General features: G+C 45.1%; 1 protein-coding gene across 1 annotated transcript; it reads left to right on the top strand.

Moving 5' to 3' along the window:
- Positions 1 to 1,388: 1,388 nt before the first annotated feature.
- LOC105933305 (excitatory amino acid transporter 5) lies at positions 1,389 to 20,254 on the top strand. Its single transcript, XM_012872783.3, has 11 exons — positions 1,389 to 1,729; positions 7,964 to 8,043; positions 8,822 to 9,037; positions 13,880 to 13,922; positions 14,002 to 14,209; positions 14,695 to 14,794; positions 16,239 to 16,472; positions 16,539 to 16,733; positions 17,002 to 17,136; positions 17,223 to 17,325; positions 18,737 to 20,254. Exons 1-11 carry the CDS (start codon positions 1,403 to 1,405, stop codon positions 18,899 to 18,901), a joined length of 1,806 nt encoding a protein of 601 aa, XP_012728237.2. The 5' UTR covers positions 1,389 to 1,402; the 3' UTR covers positions 18,902 to 20,254.
- Positions 20,255 to 21,161: the final 907 nt, after the last annotated feature.

Below are 21,161 nucleotides of genomic sequence, written 5' to 3' on the forward strand. Positions count from 1 at the left end.
AGGAAGACGAGTGTCAGAGCTGAGGTTCACCAGAAGCCCACAGACTGACCAGGATCTGCCTGACAGTATCAGGTGTGACCCACGGTAACGGCAGCATCATGCTGCGGGCTGGTTTCACTGCCAGAGACAACCAGAACACCAGAACATCCACCTCTAATCATTCTAGCAGGTTAACACCAAACTTTGCCTCAGATCCAAACCTCCACCCTGGCAGCTACAGCGTTAAAGCCGCTCTGCTGGAACCGTTCATCCTGCCAGCGTCTTCACTTATCCAAGATCAGGAACATCCTCCAGCTTATGATTCTCCTACATGAAACCTGTTTCTGCTAGCTGGTTCCACATCAGTGGTGCCAAAGTTTGGATGGAGGAAATCTTTGAAGGTCAGGAACATGAGATGAAACACTGTTGATGTTCTGAAACATCCTTTGGTTCCTAAACCGGTTTCATGGCTGGTGTTGTGTTGGCTTCTGTTACGCCGTTCACATCCAGACAAGCAGAACCCATGAGAACCTGTTCCTCTGGTCCGCTGAGTTTATTTAAACAGCACCAGCCAGTGTCTAAAGCTTTTACAGGACCTTTACTGGACCAGCAGGTCCAGTTTATTCTGGTCCTCTGATCAGAACCACTGCGTTCACATGGCATTCAGCAGTAACATTATAAAGCAGCTGGTCAGCAGGTAGTGAACGTTGCTCCTGGTGAAACATGTTCTCTTTCTGCTGTTGGTCTACATCACAGATGGACATTAAAACTTCACGTAGACGTGTTAACAGAGATCCGTTTTTAGTGGCTTGGGCCTTTAGTAGCCAGGCAGTAAACAGAAACCCTTCATCTGTCTGAGGAATCCATCTGCTGGTATTGATTTAGCAGGAATCACTTCTCCTGAGCTCACATGGAGAGGAGGACCGCTCATGGTAGCCTCAGACTGATGCAGCGGGTCTGAGGCTATAAGGCCCAGGTCTACGTTCTTTGGTTCCCTCTGGGGTGAGAAACCTGGAAGGAAGTGTTCTTCCTTCCAGGTGTGACCTGTTGATGGTCTGAAGGCACATCCAGCAATATTTTCACTGCAGAAGCTGAAAGTGAAAATGCAGGAAAGGTGTGATAGAGCTTCAGAAAGCCTGAGGAACCTCAGAGAGGATCAGACTGGAGAACCTGGACCTGAGCGATGAGAACATGATGACATCACTTCCTGCTGCTGCTGCTGAGGTGAGAGCGTTTCATTGAGCTCCAGCAGGTGTGACCTCTGAGCACTTTCCTGAAGGAAACAACAACAGCTGCCACAACAGACAGCTGAGGCTCCCCCCCCCCCCCCCCCCCCCCCCATTAAGCCTCTTAAGGCTGTAAGTCCGCCTGCAGCCGTCCTGCAGCCATGCTCGGCTCTGACCACTGATTATTTAATCCTTCCATGGAAAAGGTGAGCTTCTCCGCGGCTCTCGCTGGTTTGTCTCGGTGCCAGGACGACCCCGGCGCCTCGGAGGCCATGGAGGATCTGCTGCTGCCAGGCGGGGAGGAGGAGACCTGCTCGGACCACAGCTCTTTCGCTCCAGGAGCCGCTGGGAGGACCATGGGGGACCGGGTCAGGGCCTGCTGGATGGACAGGAGGCGGGGGGGCTGGTGGAGGAGCGTGAGGGGTTTCTGCAGGAGCAACGGGCTGCTGACGCTGTCGGTCATAGCCGTGATCACCGGCTGCACCTTGGGCTTCATGCTGAGAGGGACGCAGCTTTCCACTCAGGTACAGAACCAGCCTGCTTCACTCCCTTCTGTCCTGCAGGTCTACTGCTGCAGCTGCGTTTTCACCTTTACCTGCAGATCTAGCTGCTGCTGGTTAAAGTCTGATTCTGATGTTTCACTCAGCAGCTCTCTGGCTGTAACTTTTAATGCTTAAAACACGACAGCAGCAATGTGTTATAAACCTGAGCAGCTCAGAACGAAGCAGCTGATGTGTTGCTCACTGGATCACAGGAGCCACAGGTTCTGGTTCTGATCCACTTCTGATGCAAGTCTGAAAGATCGAGTCCAAAGCATGAGGTCCAGTGAGAATGTCAGTGGGTGGTTTCTAATTCACCAGATGAATCAGGCAGAACATTATGACCACCGGGGCTCCTGGTCCATTTATCAGCTGAAGGTCTGGTCCTGAGAACCAACGTGTTAGAAGCAGAACAACGGATCAGAACATCTTCAGGGATCAGGTTCCACTGAAGTGGTCATCCTCCATCGGGCTGAAGGTTGGCCCGTGTGGTTCTGATCCAACAGACGGGCTCCTGTAGCTCAGAATACAGAAGAAGTTAATGCTGGTGGTAAAAGAAAGGCATCAGAATATAAAGAGCATCGCAGTCAGGGCGCCAGCGCTCACCCCGTCCTGTCAGGGTCAGAACTGGACCAGGAGGCCATGGAGGTCTGATGAGTCCCATTTTATTATTTTTACTTTACGGTGGGAGGAAGGCCTGCCATGAGGAGGAGGTGTTGTGGATGTTAACTTGGCACCACAGACCATGTTCACTCCTTCATGGACGCAGCGCTCCCTGATGGATGCGGTCTCTCTTAGCTGGACCGTTCATGGCTTCATCCTGTCTGGAACCTCTAAAACCGCCCAGAAATGGGTCCAGTGGAGCATGTGGGGGACCTCCATGGTGGCAGTCTGACCCATGGAGGTCCAGCCTCAGCTTCCAGGACGAGCTGCTGGATCTGCTGGTGCCAGACTCCACAGCACACCTCCAGCGGTCTGGTGGAGTCCGTGGGTCAGGATGGTTCTGGCTGCCACTGTTAGAGAGGTGGTTATAATGTTCTGCCTGATCTTTGTGCTTCACAACGATGATGGAAGTGATAAAAAGCTGCGACTGAAACTGCTAAAACTGCTGGGTGTGGAACAAACGGCTGCCATGTCAGCCAGATGCTTCTTTCAATCAAATGTTTTATTATTATTAATAATAATAATAATAATAAGAGCTTTATTTGTATAGCCCTTCACAATAAACTCTAGGTTGACAAAACTAGTAAGTAAGTAAAACTATAATAATAAACACATAAAAATAAAACACTATAAATAAAACAGCATTAAGATAAAAATGATAGAAAAATTAATGTAAACTAGTGTCTCACTGCTGGGTATTAAAAACCATCCTAAATAGAAATGTCTGAAGAGAACCAGGGGGTCAGAAATAAGTCGTAATTCAGCCGTGAGTTTATTAAAAGTCCAGGAGCCACAGAAAGGCTCGATGCTCCAGGGTTCATATTTAGAGCTGGGCTCCTCCAGCAGGCGCTGGTTTGACGCCCTGCAGACTCCGCCTGCTCACCAACAAGAAAAGATCGCACAGATAGGATAGAGTCAAACATTAAGAGCTTTAAAAACCAGCATTCAGCGTTTAAATCATCCCCAGGATGAAGGGAGCCAGTGAAGGGAGCATCAGTGAGCTGTGGTCCCGTTAGTTATGAGGCACGACTCAATAAAAACTGCTTCACCCTGAAATACAGAGAACTGCAACGTTATGAAGGCGTAGAAAACCTTTTCTTGTCAGAACGACTTCAAAACGTTTCGCCTTTGGCCAGGAAGCAACTTCTAAAAACATTATTTCTTTATCAAGTTTAAAATTTGAGTCAGCTTTATTTATGCAACAATTTTCCTGCAGTCTGCCGAGGCACAAAGTTCTCTACAGAGAATAAAAACAGACCTGAACGCACGTTAAATATGATTAAATATGATTAAATAAATATTAAAAATGTGAGAAACCAGACCAACCGTAGAAACTCTGCAAACCTAAGTGATAATAACCTAAATCTAAACATAGTAAACATGCAGAAATAAAAACAGCAAGTAACAAACACCTAGAATAGTGATAAACATTATCAGAAATATGACAGTACTTGATTACTAATAAACTGAACAGAAATAAAAATTGGAAACAGGAAATATAAGAATTACTAACACCGTTTATGTCTGAAACAGAAATGAAAAGATTAATAAAAAAGCTCTAAATTCAGCTAAAAGCCCGACTGAACCGGTGCTCAGCTGCAGCGGAGGGACCAGGGCCTACCTGGAGTTCTGGTTCTCCCTCTTGGTACCAGCAGAGGAACCTTTCCAGCGAGGTTCTGAACGGGCTGCAGATCACACAGGATGCCCTTAAAGGGGACAAATTATACTTTTCAATCCTTCGTTTTTAACATTGAAATCATTCAGCTGCGGTCTATATAAAGTGGAACTGGAGCGCTTTGGTCTAAATTCCCGTTAATTTACCTCCATGTTCCCCTTTTTACCCCCTGACTCGTTTTGGTGCCGTCTCTTTCACGCCCTGCCCCCCTCCAGGTCACAGAGCCTTACATTCCACCCTGATCGGCCATTTTTGTAGTCTCCTGGGGGACGGCATGATTAGCATCTGCTTGTAGCTTCAGCGTCACTCTGAGAAATAAAAATGGCGAAGAAAGGAGACTTTCTAGGATTTATAGTTATACTTTTGTATATATATATATATATATATATATATATATATATATATATATATATATATATATATATATATATATATTTACATAAGTATAACTATAAATCCTAGAAAGTCTCCTAGAAAGGAGACCGGTCAGCCGGAAGTCCATGACCTCGTTTAGCAGCTCTGCAGCAAATGCTGGGAGGGAATTAAAAAACGTAATAGAAACCAGACAAAACTGAAAAATATCACCCAACCAGAATATAAAGACCCGTCCGCAGCTGCTGGACGACTACGTTCAACTCTTCTGATCTCCTGGAGACTCCAGGACTCAACAAGATGGATTTAAGGGCTAAAGAAGAGGAGTTTGCAGGATATTTGTCCTTTAAAAGCAGCTGTACAACGAACCTTTAGCCAAGGCGGAGAATTAAAGTCAGTGTGAGGTGAGCCCGCCTTCTGGTCTGAATCAGCCTCCCTGCAGGATCTGGAAGAGCTGAAACAGAGCAGAAGTTCTGCTACAAAGCCCAGAAAGAAGAAGGTTACTATGTTCTGTTCTGTGGAGGTCTGGTTTTCACATGGTGAAACGTGGTTTTTGGAGTGTTTTCATGTTTAATGAATCCAGGTGAAGCCCAGAGATGTTCTGCTTTAGCTTCGGCTTCCATCATTAAAGCGTGAGGTTCTTCTTCAGCGTTTGGGTCATAAAGAATAAAAACCTCTCCTTGATGGCCTGGTGACCCGTCCAGGGAGGACCCAATGACCCGGCATGGATCAGCAGCTACAGACCATGATGGAGGAACTCGTGTCTTCTCTGGTTTCTGCTGATCTTCACCAGACTGAGACAAGCTGGGAATCACCCAAAGTCCCATTTGGGTCCTAACTGGACCCAGACGTCTCACAGACCTTCAGAGAGTCCTGTTTCCTGCTGGGTCATTCATCTGAAGACTCATTTCTCAGAACCAGAAGGTCCAGTTTCACACAGGCGACTCAGTGAATGACTGGTTCATCCTTTGGGTTTAAAGGTTCTGAAAGCCTGAATGGTTCAGAGCTCAAAGTTCATCTTATCCATCCGTCCATCCATGGACATTCAGGTGACGTCGCTCTGGGTCCATATTTCTGCTCTCTGGATGAAGTTCTGATCGGCCAAAAAGCCTCAGCTTTAATATTTCTGTCCATTTATTCCTGAAGAGGCTGTTTCTCTGTGGCCTGGATTCATTTTGAAAAGGAAACCTTTATTTCCTGCATTTATTCACCTGTTACTGTCCAGAAGCGTTGAGGAGGTGGATTATATAAAGCAGCCACCGGTCTGTTTTTAGCCGCTGAGTCCGTTTAAAGCGGCTCTGCTAATCTTTTTAAATTTAAACCAGAGTGTCGTCGTCTCGCTGAGTCCTGGAGCTTCTTGATGAAACCCGGTTTCATCTCTCCGGTGGCTCCGAGCTGACCTGGAGCGGATGTTTGGTCAGTCTGACGCTCTGGCAGGAGAAAGCTGTCTGTGGTTCTAGTCCTTACCATCATTTATGGAACAGAGACTCGCCTAAAATCTGTTTTAAATCTAAATGTTTAAATCTTACTGCAGAAACTGCATTTAAAATGTTTTGTGTTTTTCTCCTGCTCTCATCGTCTGGAGTCTGAAGCAGACTTGATGTCGCTTTCAGCTGCAAACCTAATTAATTTAGTTTATAAAAGTCCCGACTCAAAAAGGCGTTTCTAAAATAAAGTCGGCTGAAGGATGATGAGAGTTTTTCTGAAGTTCTTTCTCAGATTAATTTCAGGTCTGGACTGAAAGTTAGTGAAAAATCAGCTAAAGTCCAAATAGAAAGTCAGAAAACCTGAAGATCAGAATCACTGTTAGACAGAACAAGAACATCTTGATGACAGAGAGGAGAACAGAACAGAGGAGGACTTTAACCACTGATGGGGGTTAAACCTGTGGGGAAAAATGCCTGTGAGACTTATATTCCCAAAGAAATTATTATTATTATTATTATTATTATTATTATTATTATTATTATTAGTAGTAGTAGTAGTAGTAGTAGTAGTAGTAGTAGTAGTAGTAGTAGTAGTAAGGCTTGATCAGCTCAGATAAACATGGTGAAGCAAGGTTGTTCAAACATTTCAAAGAAATAAAAGCTTCAAATGAATTCTGTAGCACAGGGAGCCAGTGAAGTGATGGGACTAACATGCTGGTTCTTATGGGTCTGAGTTAACGAGCAGCAGAGTTCTGCAGAAGCTGCAGACGGGCCAGAGAGGTCCGGTTAACGGCTCTATAGAGCGTTACAGGAGTCAACATGAGCTGTGATAAAAGCAGGGACTAGTTTCTACAAGTCAGGCCTCACTGAGATTGATTTCACCTTTGCTATGTGACGAAGCTGATAAAACGTTTCTGAGCGACACTGCTGATCTGTTCCTCAGATTTAAAATAGGTCAAACTTTACCAACAGACTGGAGGCACTGGGATAAAATGACAGAGAGCCCAGATCTACTCAGTCTGAACATCAGAACTTCTGTCTGGTTCTCATTTAAACTGAGGAAGTTCAGGGAAAGCCACGCTTTAATGTCCTCAATGTCACAATACTACTACTACTACTACTAATAATAATAATAATAATTGTTATTATTATTATTGTTATTCTTACTATTATCATTATTATATATTATTAAATATTATTATTATTTAATAGTAGTAGCAGAAGTGGGTTGAGTAGCCAAAAACTTTCCTCAAGTAAGAGTAAAGAATTCCAAAAAAAGGTAAAAAAAACAAAGCAACTGGACTTGTTTTCTGTAGTATAAAGACGTTTCGCTTCCTCTCCAGGAAGCTTTCTCAATTCAAAAAGTCTGGAGTAATGTGGAGTAACAAGCTTTATACAATTGGAGTAAAAAGAGTAAAGAAGCATTAATTAAGAAGGTGAGTAACATTTGATTTAATGTTATGATTAATGATTTAACTTTTAACGGTTTAACGTAATGTTTCTACATAAAGTTATGTAGAAACTAATAAATCCATGGAGTCACTTTTCCTTCCGTCACTCCGGAGCAGAAGGTGAAGATGGAGCTGAAGAACCTCCTCGCTGGCAGCCCGCTGCTTCTTTAAGCTCCTGAAGGATCGTAGCCTCAAACTGGACTGTTAAAAATTAAATGTGACCCGGTTTGGTTCTGTGGATCCGCTGGAGTCTAAACCCAGGAGCTTCACTACGACACGGTCACTGCAGGTCCTTCTGGAGCAGCTTTAAACACAAAAGCTGTCGTCCAGCTGGAGCTCTGCTGATGCACACCTGTCCAGGTGTACAGGTCACCTGTCCAGGTGTGCAGCACATGACCAACCCAACCAACCCTGCAGCTGATTATCTGACACATGCCAACAGTTTCTCTCTGATTCTGCTCAGCAGGTTTTATGGTGCAGACAGAGGTCTGGACCTGCATCTCTGCGCAGGTACCGCCCATAACAGCTGCAGCTGGCAAGATTAAATCACAACCTGGAGTTTGGTGCACAGAGGCTAAAACCCATTTCAACATGCAGTCCTTTAAAAGCTGCTCACTTGTTTCCCCATCAGGCCAAGATCTACTTCTCTTTTCCTGGAGAGCTGCTGATGAGGATGCTGAAGATGCTCATCCTTCCTCTCATCACGTCCAGGTAGGAGCAACACAACTGGGTCCGGATATTCTAATCAAAACGTTTAGTTCTGGTTCTTCCTGTAAGCCTGTTTCCTGTTGGCTCAACCATAGTTTCTCTCTGGGTTTAATCTAAACTCTCCACTTGATCACTGAGTCCAAAGTAAGACCCGCCTGCAGATTATTCTGATTCTAATCAGAATAATAAGCTACACTCATCTTCCTGGAAGCCATTTTCATGTCCAGCAGAATGAGCTTTTATTTTTTTCACATCAATAATACAAAATTATAAATAAACATCTGTTGGAAATCAGAGTTTGATGACTGATCCGTCAGGTTAAAGTGAACAATGAAGACTTTGATTCTCTCTGCGATTAAAAAACACCTAAGAATGTAAAGAAATAAAAAGACCTAGTTTCCTTTTCTCTGTACTGGACATCAGAACCTGCAGAGTGTCTTATTCTGGGCCGACCACATCCTGCCTCCAGTAGTTTATTCCAGGGTTAAAAACACCAAAGAGCTGCAGTAAGGCCGCCCTGATGGTGGACCTCTTTGGAGAAAAGTGAAACTTAACTTACAGCCACTAGAGGCTAGGAAAGGAACAACATTGTTCTTGATGGATTTTCAGGGATATTTTGTGAATGTTTTTCTTTTTAAGAAGTAATTTGTGGCCAGATTGTAATCCCCTGTGGGCCAGATATTCCCCCCAGCGTATGAGTAGATGCTCCTGTGGCTCCACAGCAGGATCTCTGAATTAAACTTTAAACTCTAACTGTGTGTCCTGCTGTCTGGGTGTGCAGCTTGATGTCCGGTTTGTCATCCATGGAGTCCAAGGCGTGCTGCAGGATGGGCGTCCTCACCGTCACCTACTACCTGTGGACCACCTTCATCGCCGTGGTGGTGGGCATCGTGCTCGTCCTCATCATCCAGCCAGGCTCAGGGACGGAGATGGAGAGCAACCGTCTGGGCGGCGGGCCGGTCATGACCTCGGCCGACGCCCTGCTCGACCTGATCAGGTGAGGGAGGTGAAAGGTCATCAGGACCAGCAGAGGGCCTCGGTTCTCTTTAGCGTGTGTGTTTCTCTGAATCTTACCTGAATGATCTGCGTTAATTTCTTCCTTTACAGAGTTTTTGTTTTTGTGTGAAAACATTGGCCTTGCTGTGCAGAGACGCAATTTTTTCATGTTTCCCGTTCCAGTCACAAAATTCTGGGTTTTTCTAGAGATTCCTTGTGACAGAACAACACAAAGTGATCTAGAACTGTGAAATGGGAGGGAACTGATCCATGCTTTATCTTTATTTAAGGCTTAAAATCATAAAAGTGTTGCAGAATTATCGTCCAGCACCTTTTCTGATGCTGCTCAGAAAAACTCAGAGCAGCCAATCACCATCAGACGTGATCTAAACAGCACCCAGAGTCCACTTGAGTTTGTTCTGTTTCTGGCCTCAGAGGTTCTTTAGAGAACATCATAGAACATCCAGCATCACGAGGAAGCCAGCAGACGGGTCAGGGAGGAAGTTCTGGTCCAGTTTCAAAGCAGGTCAGGCTCTACAACAACATCCAGAGCTCTGATCTGACCAACCTGGACTGACAGGCTGGACCAGGAGAGCATTGATCAGAGAAGCAGGAGGACCATGGTGGCTCTGGAGGAGCTGCAGAGATCAGCAGCTCAGGTGCAAGAAGCCTTTAACAGGACAACCTCCACAAATCTGGTCCTTATGGAGAAGTGGCAAGAAGAAAGGGTTTCGTGTTGTTGGCAGTTCGTCTTGAAGGCAGAGGAGACGCAGGTGACGCGTGGAAGAAGCAGCTCTGATCAGATGACTCCTAAATGTTACGTTTTGACCTACATGAGGAATGATATACGTGGCAGAAAACCAACACACCTTCCCCACAGTAAAACATGGTGGCGGCAGCATCATGCTGTGGGACAGAGAAGCAGATCAGAGTTGATGGACGGAACTGAACCCAGAACAATCAGATCAGAATCAGAATCAGACATATTTTAATAATCCCAGAGGGAAATTGCTTTTTTCAGTACCATCACCACAACATAAACATCACAAACATTTCAGGGGGGAGACGGTTCACTGAGGCTGTGCTGCCAAGGACAATACTGTGTCTACAAGGCGCTGCCCTTGATCTGTTGAAGGAAGATTACAACAACATGGGGGAAGGGAGGGAGAAAAAAAAGACAGATGCTTGACAATTTATGCTCTCACAAATAAAGTTAGCATCCGACCAAAAAAATCTCGTGAAGCACAAATAACACGAGACACATGTAGCAGAAGGTCAACATTGAGACTGGTCGGGTGCAGTTCGTCTGTATTTATGAGCATCAGTTATGTGTGTCTGTATGGGTGAAAATGTTTATATTTCCGTGGAGCTCTCCAGAGGCCATTTGGTCTTATTCGGCAGCCAACAGTACAGAAAAACATCCACAGATGTCAGCAGGGAAGGGGAGGGGGGGGGGGGATTTGTGCGATGTCGCCATAATGACTCAGGGGAGAATTTGATAGTGGGAAGTCTGGTTTGAAAAAAACTGAATTAGTTGTGAGAACAAGCTGAAACCAACTTTTCCTTCAGCTTTAGAGTCTTTTCGTCGCTGTCTCCTGGATCCAATTCCAATATTCCAATCGATGCGCTAGTTAACGTTCACACTTCCAGGTTTTATCCCATCTCACCTCTGTGTATTACCACCACCGCAGTCAGCTTATCCAGCCTACAGTTCTGATCATTTGTCACCTCAGCGATCACGTTGACTGCCGCCGGCAGTCTGATCAGGGCCATGTTGACCGCCAGCAGCTTCTGAAGGTGTTGATACAATAAATATCCTCCCAGACCAAAAAAGAGGAATCCAAGTATTGTAAATCCGAATAAGTAGACATCTTCTACGTCCTCAACAGAAAGAATTGAGAGGCACACCGTGGACCATTTCTCCCACGGGTCAAAGATGTATCCCACAAAAAAAGTTCCATCGGGACAGACACGCTCTCCGGTCCTTTGCTTTCCAGTTGAAAAAATTTGATCAAAATCCTGGAAAACAACCTGTCAGAGGCTGCAGAAGACTGAACCCTTTGTTTTTCCATCACATAAAATCCAAATAAAAACACAGGTTTGTGGTTTTAATGCAACAAAATGTGGAAAAGTTGAATACTTTTGGAAAAGGCAGCAATTGCCGTTCTATGGAGTGGTAGAAAGGAGAGTTTCATTTATTGTTGGGTTCTAACAGGCTGGCTGTGATGGCAGAAAAGCTGAATATGAACTTTCTCTTGTCTGAGACCTGCGTGGAGCAGAGATGATGTTAGGGCTTTAAACGTCAGAAATATTAATTTAGGGTATTTTACATGAAAGAATGAACATATTTTACTCCAATCCTGTGAGGGCGTGTTTAGATGTAAAAATTTGGCTTTTTTGTGCTGCTGCTCTGAACCTTCAGCACAAAGGTGTGAGGTTCAGGTTTAATGTCTGAGATCAGCTGCAGACGGTGGGGGGTGGCGTCCCGTCTGACGCGCTGCCAGCCTCTGATTGGCCAGCACCCAGCAGCCTTAGTATGAAGCTGAGCTCATCAGTTGGATGTTTTATACAGAACTAATCAATACAAACACGCTGAGAGTCAACAAACCGTAGAAGTCGCTGCTACTCCTCCCTCGTCATCCCATTAGGCTGATCGGTGTATTTCTGGTAATCCTGCAGGATGAGTGACAGATTACCAGAGTCAGTGATCCCTGCTGCTGCACGTTTGCACACCAAGCTCTCGTGCACGCTCTGACAGGAGCTGCATAAGGAGGTCGAGCGCTGCACCGTGATCCTGCTGACCCCTGAGCGTGCAGCGGTCTCCTGCAGAGGAGCAGCTCCAGCCTGTTTTCATCATGCTGCAAAAAATGCAAGCTGACAGGACAGAGCATCAGCAAACAGGCTGAAATCAGAGGAAACCAGACTTCTGCTCAGCATTCTCCTGAAAACATGCAGGACAGTCTCCTCTGCTTAGACACACCACCCCTCAGTCTCTGAACGGTGGTCTGTTTGTGTCTCTGATCCAGGCAGGAATTATGGGCCCAGTGACAAAAAAATCTAAATCATCCCAAAAGCTCATATGTGTGTATAAAGTTATCCTTTTTGGGGCCCTTGGCATGGTCCTAGCTTTCCCCCCTACACAGCGCCCCTGGATCCAGGTGATGGTTGATGCCTCCACCTGAGTCTCCTGGAGTTTCTGACTGAGAAAATCAGGCTGACTGTGTTAAATGCTCTGGATAAATCAAAGAAATCAAAGAACACGATCCTCGCTGCGCTGCCGGCCTCGTCCAGATGACAGGCGGTTTGTTGAAGGTGGATGATGACGTCTTCAGCTCCATGGCGATAAATTAACTGCAGGGGGTCCTGATAGCTGCTTTTTCACTGGTCATAATGTTTTGGCTGATTCTGGAGAACAGCAGTTCAGTACTAAATGAATTACAGTGATCATTTCAGAAATGATGCCAATAAATGTTATATTATTTGAATATTAAACTGTTCATTTATAGATACATATTAGGATAAACTTGTGCTGGCTGACATATTATTGCATGTTTTAAAACTTTGCACAGAATCACGTCTGCACTTCTGATAATTTGTTCAAATATATGATTAGCTACTAATTCTGGTAACTGTGCCGTTCCTCTGCAGTTGACAGAGTTTCAATCTCTTGTTTAGAGCAGTGGGTGGATAGTATAGTATAATATAAAATGGTATAGTATAGTATAATATAGTTTAGTATAATGCAGTATAGTATAGTCTAATATAGTTTAGTATAGTATAACGCAGTATAGTATAATATAGTATAGTATAATGCAGTATAGTAGGCTATAGTATAATATAATATAGTATAATATAGTATAGTATAATATAGTATAGTATAATGCAGTATAGTAGGCTATAGTATAATATAATATAGTATAATATAGTATAGTATAATATAGTATAGTATAATATAATATAGTATAATATAGTTTAGTATAATGCAGTATAGTATAATATAATATGGTATAGTATAGTATAGTATACTATAATATAGTATAGTATGATATAATATAATATTGTATAGTATAATGCAGTATAGTATAATATAGTATATACTGTTATGCAGATGACACACAGATTTAGCTGCCTGTCAGCCGAAATGACGCCTCTTCTGTCCGACACTTCCTGTTTTGATGAGGTTCAGACTTAGAAGCTAATCTTCAATTAAAAGAAAACTCAGATGATGGTTTTCAGAAGTGGCTCCACCTCTACCTCCCTGGATCTTGGTTCCCTTACTCACTTTGTAAAGCCAACTATTACAAATTTGACCTTGAATTTATTAGTTAGCTAAAGGCAGTGATGAAATCTTATTTTTGTCATGTCAGCTAATTAAAGGCCCGTCATTCTCTGACATCTCTCCGTGTTTTTTCACCACTTCGCTGGACTGCTGTGATTAGCTGTGATATGCCAGGATTACTGATTCCCGTTTACTGATGGCGCAAAATGCTGCATCGTGTAATTTAACCAGCACAAGACAATTTGACCACATTCCACCTGTTTTAGCTGCAAATCAGCTTTAAGGTGTTTTTATTTGTTTTTAAACCCCTCCATCCCTCTCTGAGCTGCTTCACCCTTACATTACTTCCTGGTCTGTCAGATTAACCAATCAGCTGACACGGAGACAGGTGAGGAGCAGGGGACCAATCACACAGCCGGATGGAGCTGCTCTGTTTAGTATTTAATTATATTTACAGTCATCACTGAACAAAAGATTTGCCTTTAACAGCTGCTGAGCTGTGAAAACAGGAACAAACTGGGTGGAAGGATGCTGATATTATTTGTTTCTCTCGTTCTTCCTCAGAAACATGGTTCCCTCCAACCTGATCGAAGCCACGTTCCAGCAGGTAAACCCCTCACAAGTTGGAACGTACCTTCAGTTCTGCTCTTTTTCCTTCCTGTGACAACCTGACTCTGATTCTTCAGTACAAAACGGACCTGATCCCCATCCTCAGAGTCCCAACCAAAGCCATCCAGCCTAACTTTGTCTATGTGGTCCCCGACGACAGCGACCCTAAAGGGCGGACCGTCTACCTGGAGCTGACTCCGCCCCCTGACGTCATTTACAAGACGAGTCCTGGCAGCAGCCAGCAGATGAATGTTCTTGGGATTGTCATCTTCTCTGCCACCATGGGTGAGGAGTCACACAAACATCCTGAAGTTTTCCCCCTCAGTCTGAGAAAGTTCACATCAGGTCTGATCTTCTGATGTTCAGCAGCTAAAGTTCTGCATCATTCGTCCTCACTTTCAGATAAAACACTAAATAGTTTTAGTTTTTCTCTCCACTTTGATACCTCTATAGATTCAGTACAGGTCTTCATACGGGACATGTGGGGTAAATGGGTCAGAAATCACTCTGAGGTTCTGTCAGTTTAAATTCAGACACCGTTTTGTCAGTTCTCATTTGTTCTCTGATAAATGGTGAAATTTTGAGGCTGAAGTCGTTGTTATAATTAAAGTTCTGTGTCCGAATCAGTTAAACATAATCCTAACCTGTTCCTAGTAAATTAGCCTTTTTTTTTTACTTGTTCAGGACAGAACTTGAACATTGAAGCGAATTAGTGCAGAGGCGCATTTAGTTGCTCAGAGAATGAAGGTGGCTGTTTGGCTGCTGTGCAGGTCTGCTGCTGGGCAGGATGGGAGAACGTGGAGCTCCGCTGGTCAACGTCTGCCAGTGCATCAACGAGTGTGTGATGAAGATCATCAACGCCGCCGTGTGGTGAGTTAAGTGTCCGGATCAGCAGGAACCCGATCTGTGACTCACTCAGGCAGGAAGACGCTCCTGATCTCTGGGGTTGATCCAGTCTTCAAACACCGGGTCTTTATGCCGCCGGCACCAGAACCCGGCCCAAAAGGCGACTTTGTTCCCATTTATTCTTTGAAAGAAAACAGGATTTTAGCTCCGATGGTTCTCAGACGATTGTGACTGTGGACGTCCCGCTGATGAGATGTTTAACTACTCTGGTCACAATCAGTCCACGCTTCTTACTGATAGTTAGGTTCTCCTTAATTCCTGGTATACCACGGAAACAGAAAGATAAACACACTGCTGTCAATTTCACTTCTTAGTGATAAACAGAAAATGTTCACTTTACAGCTGTCTGTGTAGTAACAGGCTGGGTAGGAACCCTTGGTGTTGGATGTGTTGGAGGGGGAAGCATTACAGGAAGGTTCCTGGCTTAATAAAAATGGCCGAACTCTGTTACTGCTAAGAAAACTGTTTATGTGTTATTTAATAATGATAGAATATGGTGTCAGAAGTGGGATTTGAACCCACACACTGAGCCTGGTTCTGGTTCTGCTGGAGGTTCTCCTCCCTGTTAAAGGGGAGTTTTCCTCTCCACTGTCGCTTCATGCATGCTCAGTATGAGGGATTGCTGCAAAGCCATCAACAATGCAGACGACTGTCCACTGTGGCTCTACGCTCTTTCAGGAGGAGTGAATGCTGCTTGGAGAGACTTGATGCAACCTGCTGGGTTTCCTTAGAGAGGAAACTTTCTCACCAACCTGGAGGATCTGATGGAAGCTGACTTTGGAAAGAGCCTTGATGATGTGATGTGGATTAAAGCTATATAAATAAAATGTAACTGAATTCAACAGAAACTGAGTGTTGGCCATTTAAGCACAGCAGTTTGGAAACAACCTGCCAAACCCAGGGTGACCCAACGTGTCATCTGTGATGTCACTGGATCCTCCCAGGACTCCGCCCCCTTTGGGTTCATCACCTGAACTGATTCAGATCATTCCTCCACTAACCGACAGCACAGTGGATGTTAACACTGCAGCGCTGCTCACAGCAAATTCAAAATAAAAACAGAAGGTTTATTTCATTTTCTATCATATGTTAAAAATATTCTTTGTAAATATGCATATTTACTAGTTTTCTGATCTTAAAGAGACACTAAATGTGAGTAAATTTTAAATGAAGCCTAATCATCCAGATGTTCAGTTTTTGACGGTTTATTGTTATTAAAAACACATTTAATCAAAAGTTTGGTTATGATGTCGGTGGAACATTCAGGGTCCAGTTTTCAGTCCAGCTTTGATTCTGGTCTCTGTGGTTCTTCCTCTTCTAGTTGCTTCAGCTTAAACAAAGATCTGAAGACAAAGAAACTTAAAGCTCTGCAGATGTCAGGGTCTGATCTGGTCCTGGTTCTCCTCAGGTACTTCCCCTTTGGGATCATCTTCTTGGTGGCGGGGAAGATCCTGGACATGCAGGACCCGAGCACGCTGGGGAAGAAGCTGGGCTGGTACGGCATCACCGTCCTCACCGGCCTCTTCGTTCACGGCCTCATCCTCCTCCCGCTCTTCTACTTTCTCCTCACCAAGAAGAATCCCTTCAGCTACATCCGGGGGCTGCTGCAGGCCTTGGTCATCGCTCTGGCCACCTCCTCCAGGTCAGTCCTGCCTCCACCATCCTGCCTGGCTTTGATGAGAAGAAGTTAAACCTCGCTGTTCCTCAGCTCCGCCACGCTGCCCATCACCATGAAGTGTCTGCTGGAGAACTGCCACGTCGACCGGCAGATCGCTCGCTTCGTCCTGCCTGTCGGCGCCACCATCAACATGGACGGCACCGCGCTGTACGAGGCTGTGGCGGCCATCTTTATCGCTCAAGTTAACGACTACGAGCTGGACTTCGGCCAACTGGTCACCATCAGGTAAGTCGTTGGTTTGGTGTGAACAGAAACCGTGTGAGGGGATTGCTGTGGACCAGAGGTCTCCTGCCTGACATCTGTTGGTGGGCGGCGTGTTGTGATTCTGTTCTGCCCGGACGCCACACCCCGAAGCATCAAACCTGTTATATCTACGGTTTTTACCACCATGTGTGGCGTCTCTCCGGTTCTGAAAACTTTACATTTTTTAAATCTTGCCGTGTGAACCGGGCTTTGGATAGAAACCCTCTGACCATCTGCCCTCACCCTCCAGCATCACGGCCACGGCCGCCAGCATCGGAGCGGCTGGCATCCCCCAGGCCGGCCTGGTCACCATGGTCATCGTGCTCACCTCTGTGGGGCTGCCGCCTGATGACATCACGCTAATCGTGGCCATTGATTGGATCCTGTAAGTGCTGAATGTCTGTGAATGTCCTGAATCTGAACACAACTGGTTTGTCTTGGTTTGAGTCTGATGGCCTTCTGGCTCTGCAGGGACAGATTTCGCACCATGATCAACGTCCTCGGCGACGCCCTGGCGGCGGGGATCATTGCACACCTGTGTCGGAAAGACTTCCCTCTGAGTGAAACAGGAAAGGTAAAAATTACAGCTCATGCTTTTATTTCCCAGCAATCCGTCCTCCAGGTCCAGAGCTTTCACACGTTTCACACCTTCCAGGACTTTTTAGTCAGTAAATGAAGATCACAGCTGCTGATGTCGGTGATGGTTAGCTTTAACAGGTGTGTTACAGGTGTGTTACAGGTGTGTTACAGGTGTGTTACAGGTGTGTTACAGGTGTGTTACAGGTGTGTAACAAGTGTGCGACTTCCTCCACTCGTGCAGACTTTGATCAGATTAGATTACAGCAGCAAGATGAAGCAACAACAGATTACAGCTTCCATTGTCACTTTGTACCCTGTTACTTAATCTGACTCCGCCCCTTTCTCTGTTGCCGGGTAAAAAAGCCAATTTATCCAGAACCAGGATCCTGTTGCTTTAGTCAGCACTCAGTGTTCCTACATTTAGTGGATTAACCACAGAAATCTAGCTGAGTTAATAATGAATGAATTCACATCATCTGCTGCCATCTGTTCATCTTTTATAAATCTTTTATTAACCCATTTGTCTTGGATTCAGTGAGACTTTAGAGAAATGTACGACGTCAGAGAAAGTTGCAAAACTCAAACGGTTCTTTCTCAATAAACACTACAGAGATTTCCCTAAAACTGAACAAGCTTAGAGTAACAGCTGCTCAAAGAGTAACAGCGATGAAAAGCTGATATTTTAGTCTGAATAAAACTCACAAAAGCATGTTTTAAATCTACAAGATAAGTAGCAAAAATCTGATATTCTGAATGTCTCATAAAACATTGTCGACATAGAGACTTAGGCTCCTGTTGGACTAAATCCATCTGGTCTGATGTTTCTCCAGGTAGCCAGAAGGTGAAGAAGCTGCTGGAGCTTAAACAGTTAGGAATGTTTACCGATTTATTAGATTTACCCATTTCAGAAAGTTCTCCCCTGAACTGGATTATATAAAACATGAAACGTGAATGTTTTATATTTTATTTGTTTTGGTGGCACAGGTGTTCAGATTTTCCTACACCTCAGGTGAGGCTTAGAGGGGTGTGGTCCCGTGTTGTTTAGTGGAAACGGCAGACCAACAGGTAGCTGATGAGAATCTTCTGCTGACCGTCTTTCTTTATAGTCGTCGTTCCAGATCATTATTTTGGACGTCGTTAGTTGCTCAGTGTTGATCAGAAGTGTGTTGGTTTTGATTAAGCAACAGTCTGTTGTGAGAACTTTTGACAATAAATACGAAAAAGCGAGTGGAGCTCATCATGGCTTCTTGGAGACGCGTCACAGTATAAAAACCCAGTCAGCCATCAGCCATCATGTTGTTGGATCGAACATGTAACTATCAGAGGTGATGGTAGCGTACCGATGTTTTCAGTCAGTCACACACTGATCATGTTGAAGTCTAACATGTTTCCATGTCTCCCTGCAGTCGGTGCCGTCGTATGGGACACAGAACCCTCACAGCAACTCCTACAGCGTCAACGTTCCCATGACGGAGATCCACACCCACCCAGACTACATCTTTGAGACAACGGGCGACTCCATGGGGCCGAGGCAGGCGCACACCGTCTACTATAACATCTGTCAGGTGTGAAGGAGCGGGCCTCGGGTCGGACATGGTTCCCTCACCGCAGGGACTTCCACAGGAGAAGAACCGGAGCTGGATCCTCCTCTCTGCTCTCCTCCTGCTGATCCTGCTGATCCTGAGCTTCAGACGGGGATGGACCGCTCGGCTTCATCCAGCCGGTTGGGAACACAGCAGTCTTCCCACCGCGGGTTTGGGTCGGAGCAGAACCGCAGACAGGATCCGTTCATTCAAATGGATCTTCAACGATGATCAAATCCTGCAGACTTCCCAAAGGTCCAGGTCCTCTGAAGAGGAACCCGGATCTATCAGGAAACAGGAGATCCAGAACCAGAATGGACCCGGGTTAGGGATCTGAATCCAAAGATGAACAGTTTTTCCTTAGCTGAGTGGAAAACGGGTCCTCCACAGGGAATCTCCAGGCTGTCAGCTCTGATAGAGGCCAGGATGTTCCTATCGCTGGATCCTGGATGCTGACCCGGATGTACGGGGAGAACTGTAAAGGTTCTAAAACCAGAACCTGATGTGGTTTGTGGCGTCTGCAGCAGGGATGAACATCTGACCTCTCCACTGTGACCTGATTGGCTAACGCTCGGTGCTCACCCCAGCTCAGGGGTTTAAGGTAATGAATAAATCCAAGTGCTCTTCATCCCGCCACTTCCTCTTCCTCCGCATGCTGGCATGCTCTCTGATTGGCTTCATTTGAAGCCGCTGTGCTTTATTTGCTCCCGTTGTTGTTGTTGTATGATGTAAAGTTAGCAAAGCGCTGAAACTGGAATATTTCCCAGAAATAAGTCTCTGAACAGATCCGGTTCATCTGGACTCTTCCTGTGGAACCAGAGAGTTTGTTCACCGTGTGCTTCATGCAGTGAATTAAAATACAGAGTCTCCTGTAAGGAAACATGGTTCCAATGAATAATGAATGATTGATTGATTGATTGATTGATTGATTGATTGATTGATTGATTGATTGATTGATTGATTGATAATGTCTGGTGGTGCCGACCCAATCTGGAGCTGGTTTTAGGTAAAACAAGATGAATAAATCAGGAAATGATTGTAAGACGCAGCACATGTGGATGAATCTGCTCCTGCTGCATTCCGGTTCTAGCACTGATGGACTGAGACCGGACCTGCTGGAAGGTTCTTCCTCTGTGAAGGAACCCGCTGATGATGGAGATGAAGACCTGCCTTAATGTGACTCTGTTGTGTTGACCTCAATGTTCCTCTGCCAACTCACCACCAGCCCAGCGGTCTGTAGCCTCCACCTGTCAGCCCGGCCTGCATCACCTCTATGTTTTTATATCTGCGACACCTTTTTGTTTTTACGGGCAAATAAAACGTCTGCTCCACGTTACTGAAGCACAGTTTCATTATTCTCAGGTTGTTTTTAAGCCTTTTGTCCATCCCAGGGAAGCCCAGCCAGCGTCTGACTGTGGGCCCCATGTGGCTCTGGTTCTGTCTCAGTGGGTCTCAGCTCAGTCTGGACTTCTTGAACGGGTCCCATTCAGCTCTGGACGCATATAAAATACATATAAAAGCATCTGGGTCCCACTTTTTACCCAGATTGTTCCTGCTTCAAACATGCAGAGCCCGTTTTCAGCCAATATGCTCCCCTCATGGGCCCCACAGCTAAATGTTGATTAGGGACTCTAGTTAATTTATTTAAAAAGCACATTTAAAAGGCCAGTGAACAAAATGAAGTGAATAAACGAGTTTTAATGTTGAACGTCTGCAGGCCGTTCTTCTCTCTAAACCAGAAATGTTTAGAGAGAAGTTGAGTGTTTCATCAGACCAATAAAAAAACTTTTAATGCAAAATGTAGGTTTAATGAGAGGTATATTTAACAGCTCCATAAAAGCTATTTTCAAACGGTACTTTTGATCACAGCTTTTAATTTATTAAATATAGGTCAGAAAGTCCAGTTCTTGTTTGCTCTGATCTCGTCTGCGGCGTCTCCTACGTGGTTTGTAGCATGTTAGCAAACTGCAAACAGAAACTCTTCTGACTTCCTTCCCACCAAGACTTCCTGCTTTCCACTCCTTCATAAAGGCCAGAATTTCTCCCACCTGAGCTGCTGGTCTCTGCAGCTCCTCCAGAGCCACCATGGTCCTCCTGCTTCTCTGATCAATGCTCTCCTGGTCCAGCCTGTCAGTCCAGGTGGACGTCCATGTCCTGGTAGGTCTGCAGGAGGTCCATCCTCTCTCCAGGTCCACATGATGATCAGAACTCTGGGAGGTTCTGTAGAACCTGACCTGCTGGAAACTGG

Source organism: Fundulus heteroclitus, unplaced genomic scaffold (genome assembly GCF_011125445.2).
Source record: "Fundulus heteroclitus isolate FHET01 unplaced genomic scaffold, MU-UCD_Fhet_4.1 scaffold_46, whole genome shotgun sequence".
Lineage (NCBI taxonomy): Eukaryota > Metazoa > Chordata > Actinopteri > Cyprinodontiformes > Fundulidae > Fundulus > Fundulus heteroclitus.

Coding starts and splice junctions, on each gene's coding strand:
- LOC105933305 (XM_012872783.3), top strand. CDS start 1,403: ATGGAAAAGGTGAGCTTCTCCGCGGCTCTCGCTGGTTTGTCTCGGTGC. Junction 13,923..14,001: donor TCGAAGCCACGTTCCAGCAG/GTAAACCCCTCA, acceptor CTGATTCTTCAG/TACAAAACGGACCTGATCCC. Junction 16,734..17,001: donor GGCCAACTGGTCACCATCAG/GTAAGTCGTTGG, acceptor CTCACCCTCCAG/CATCACGGCCACGGCCGCCA.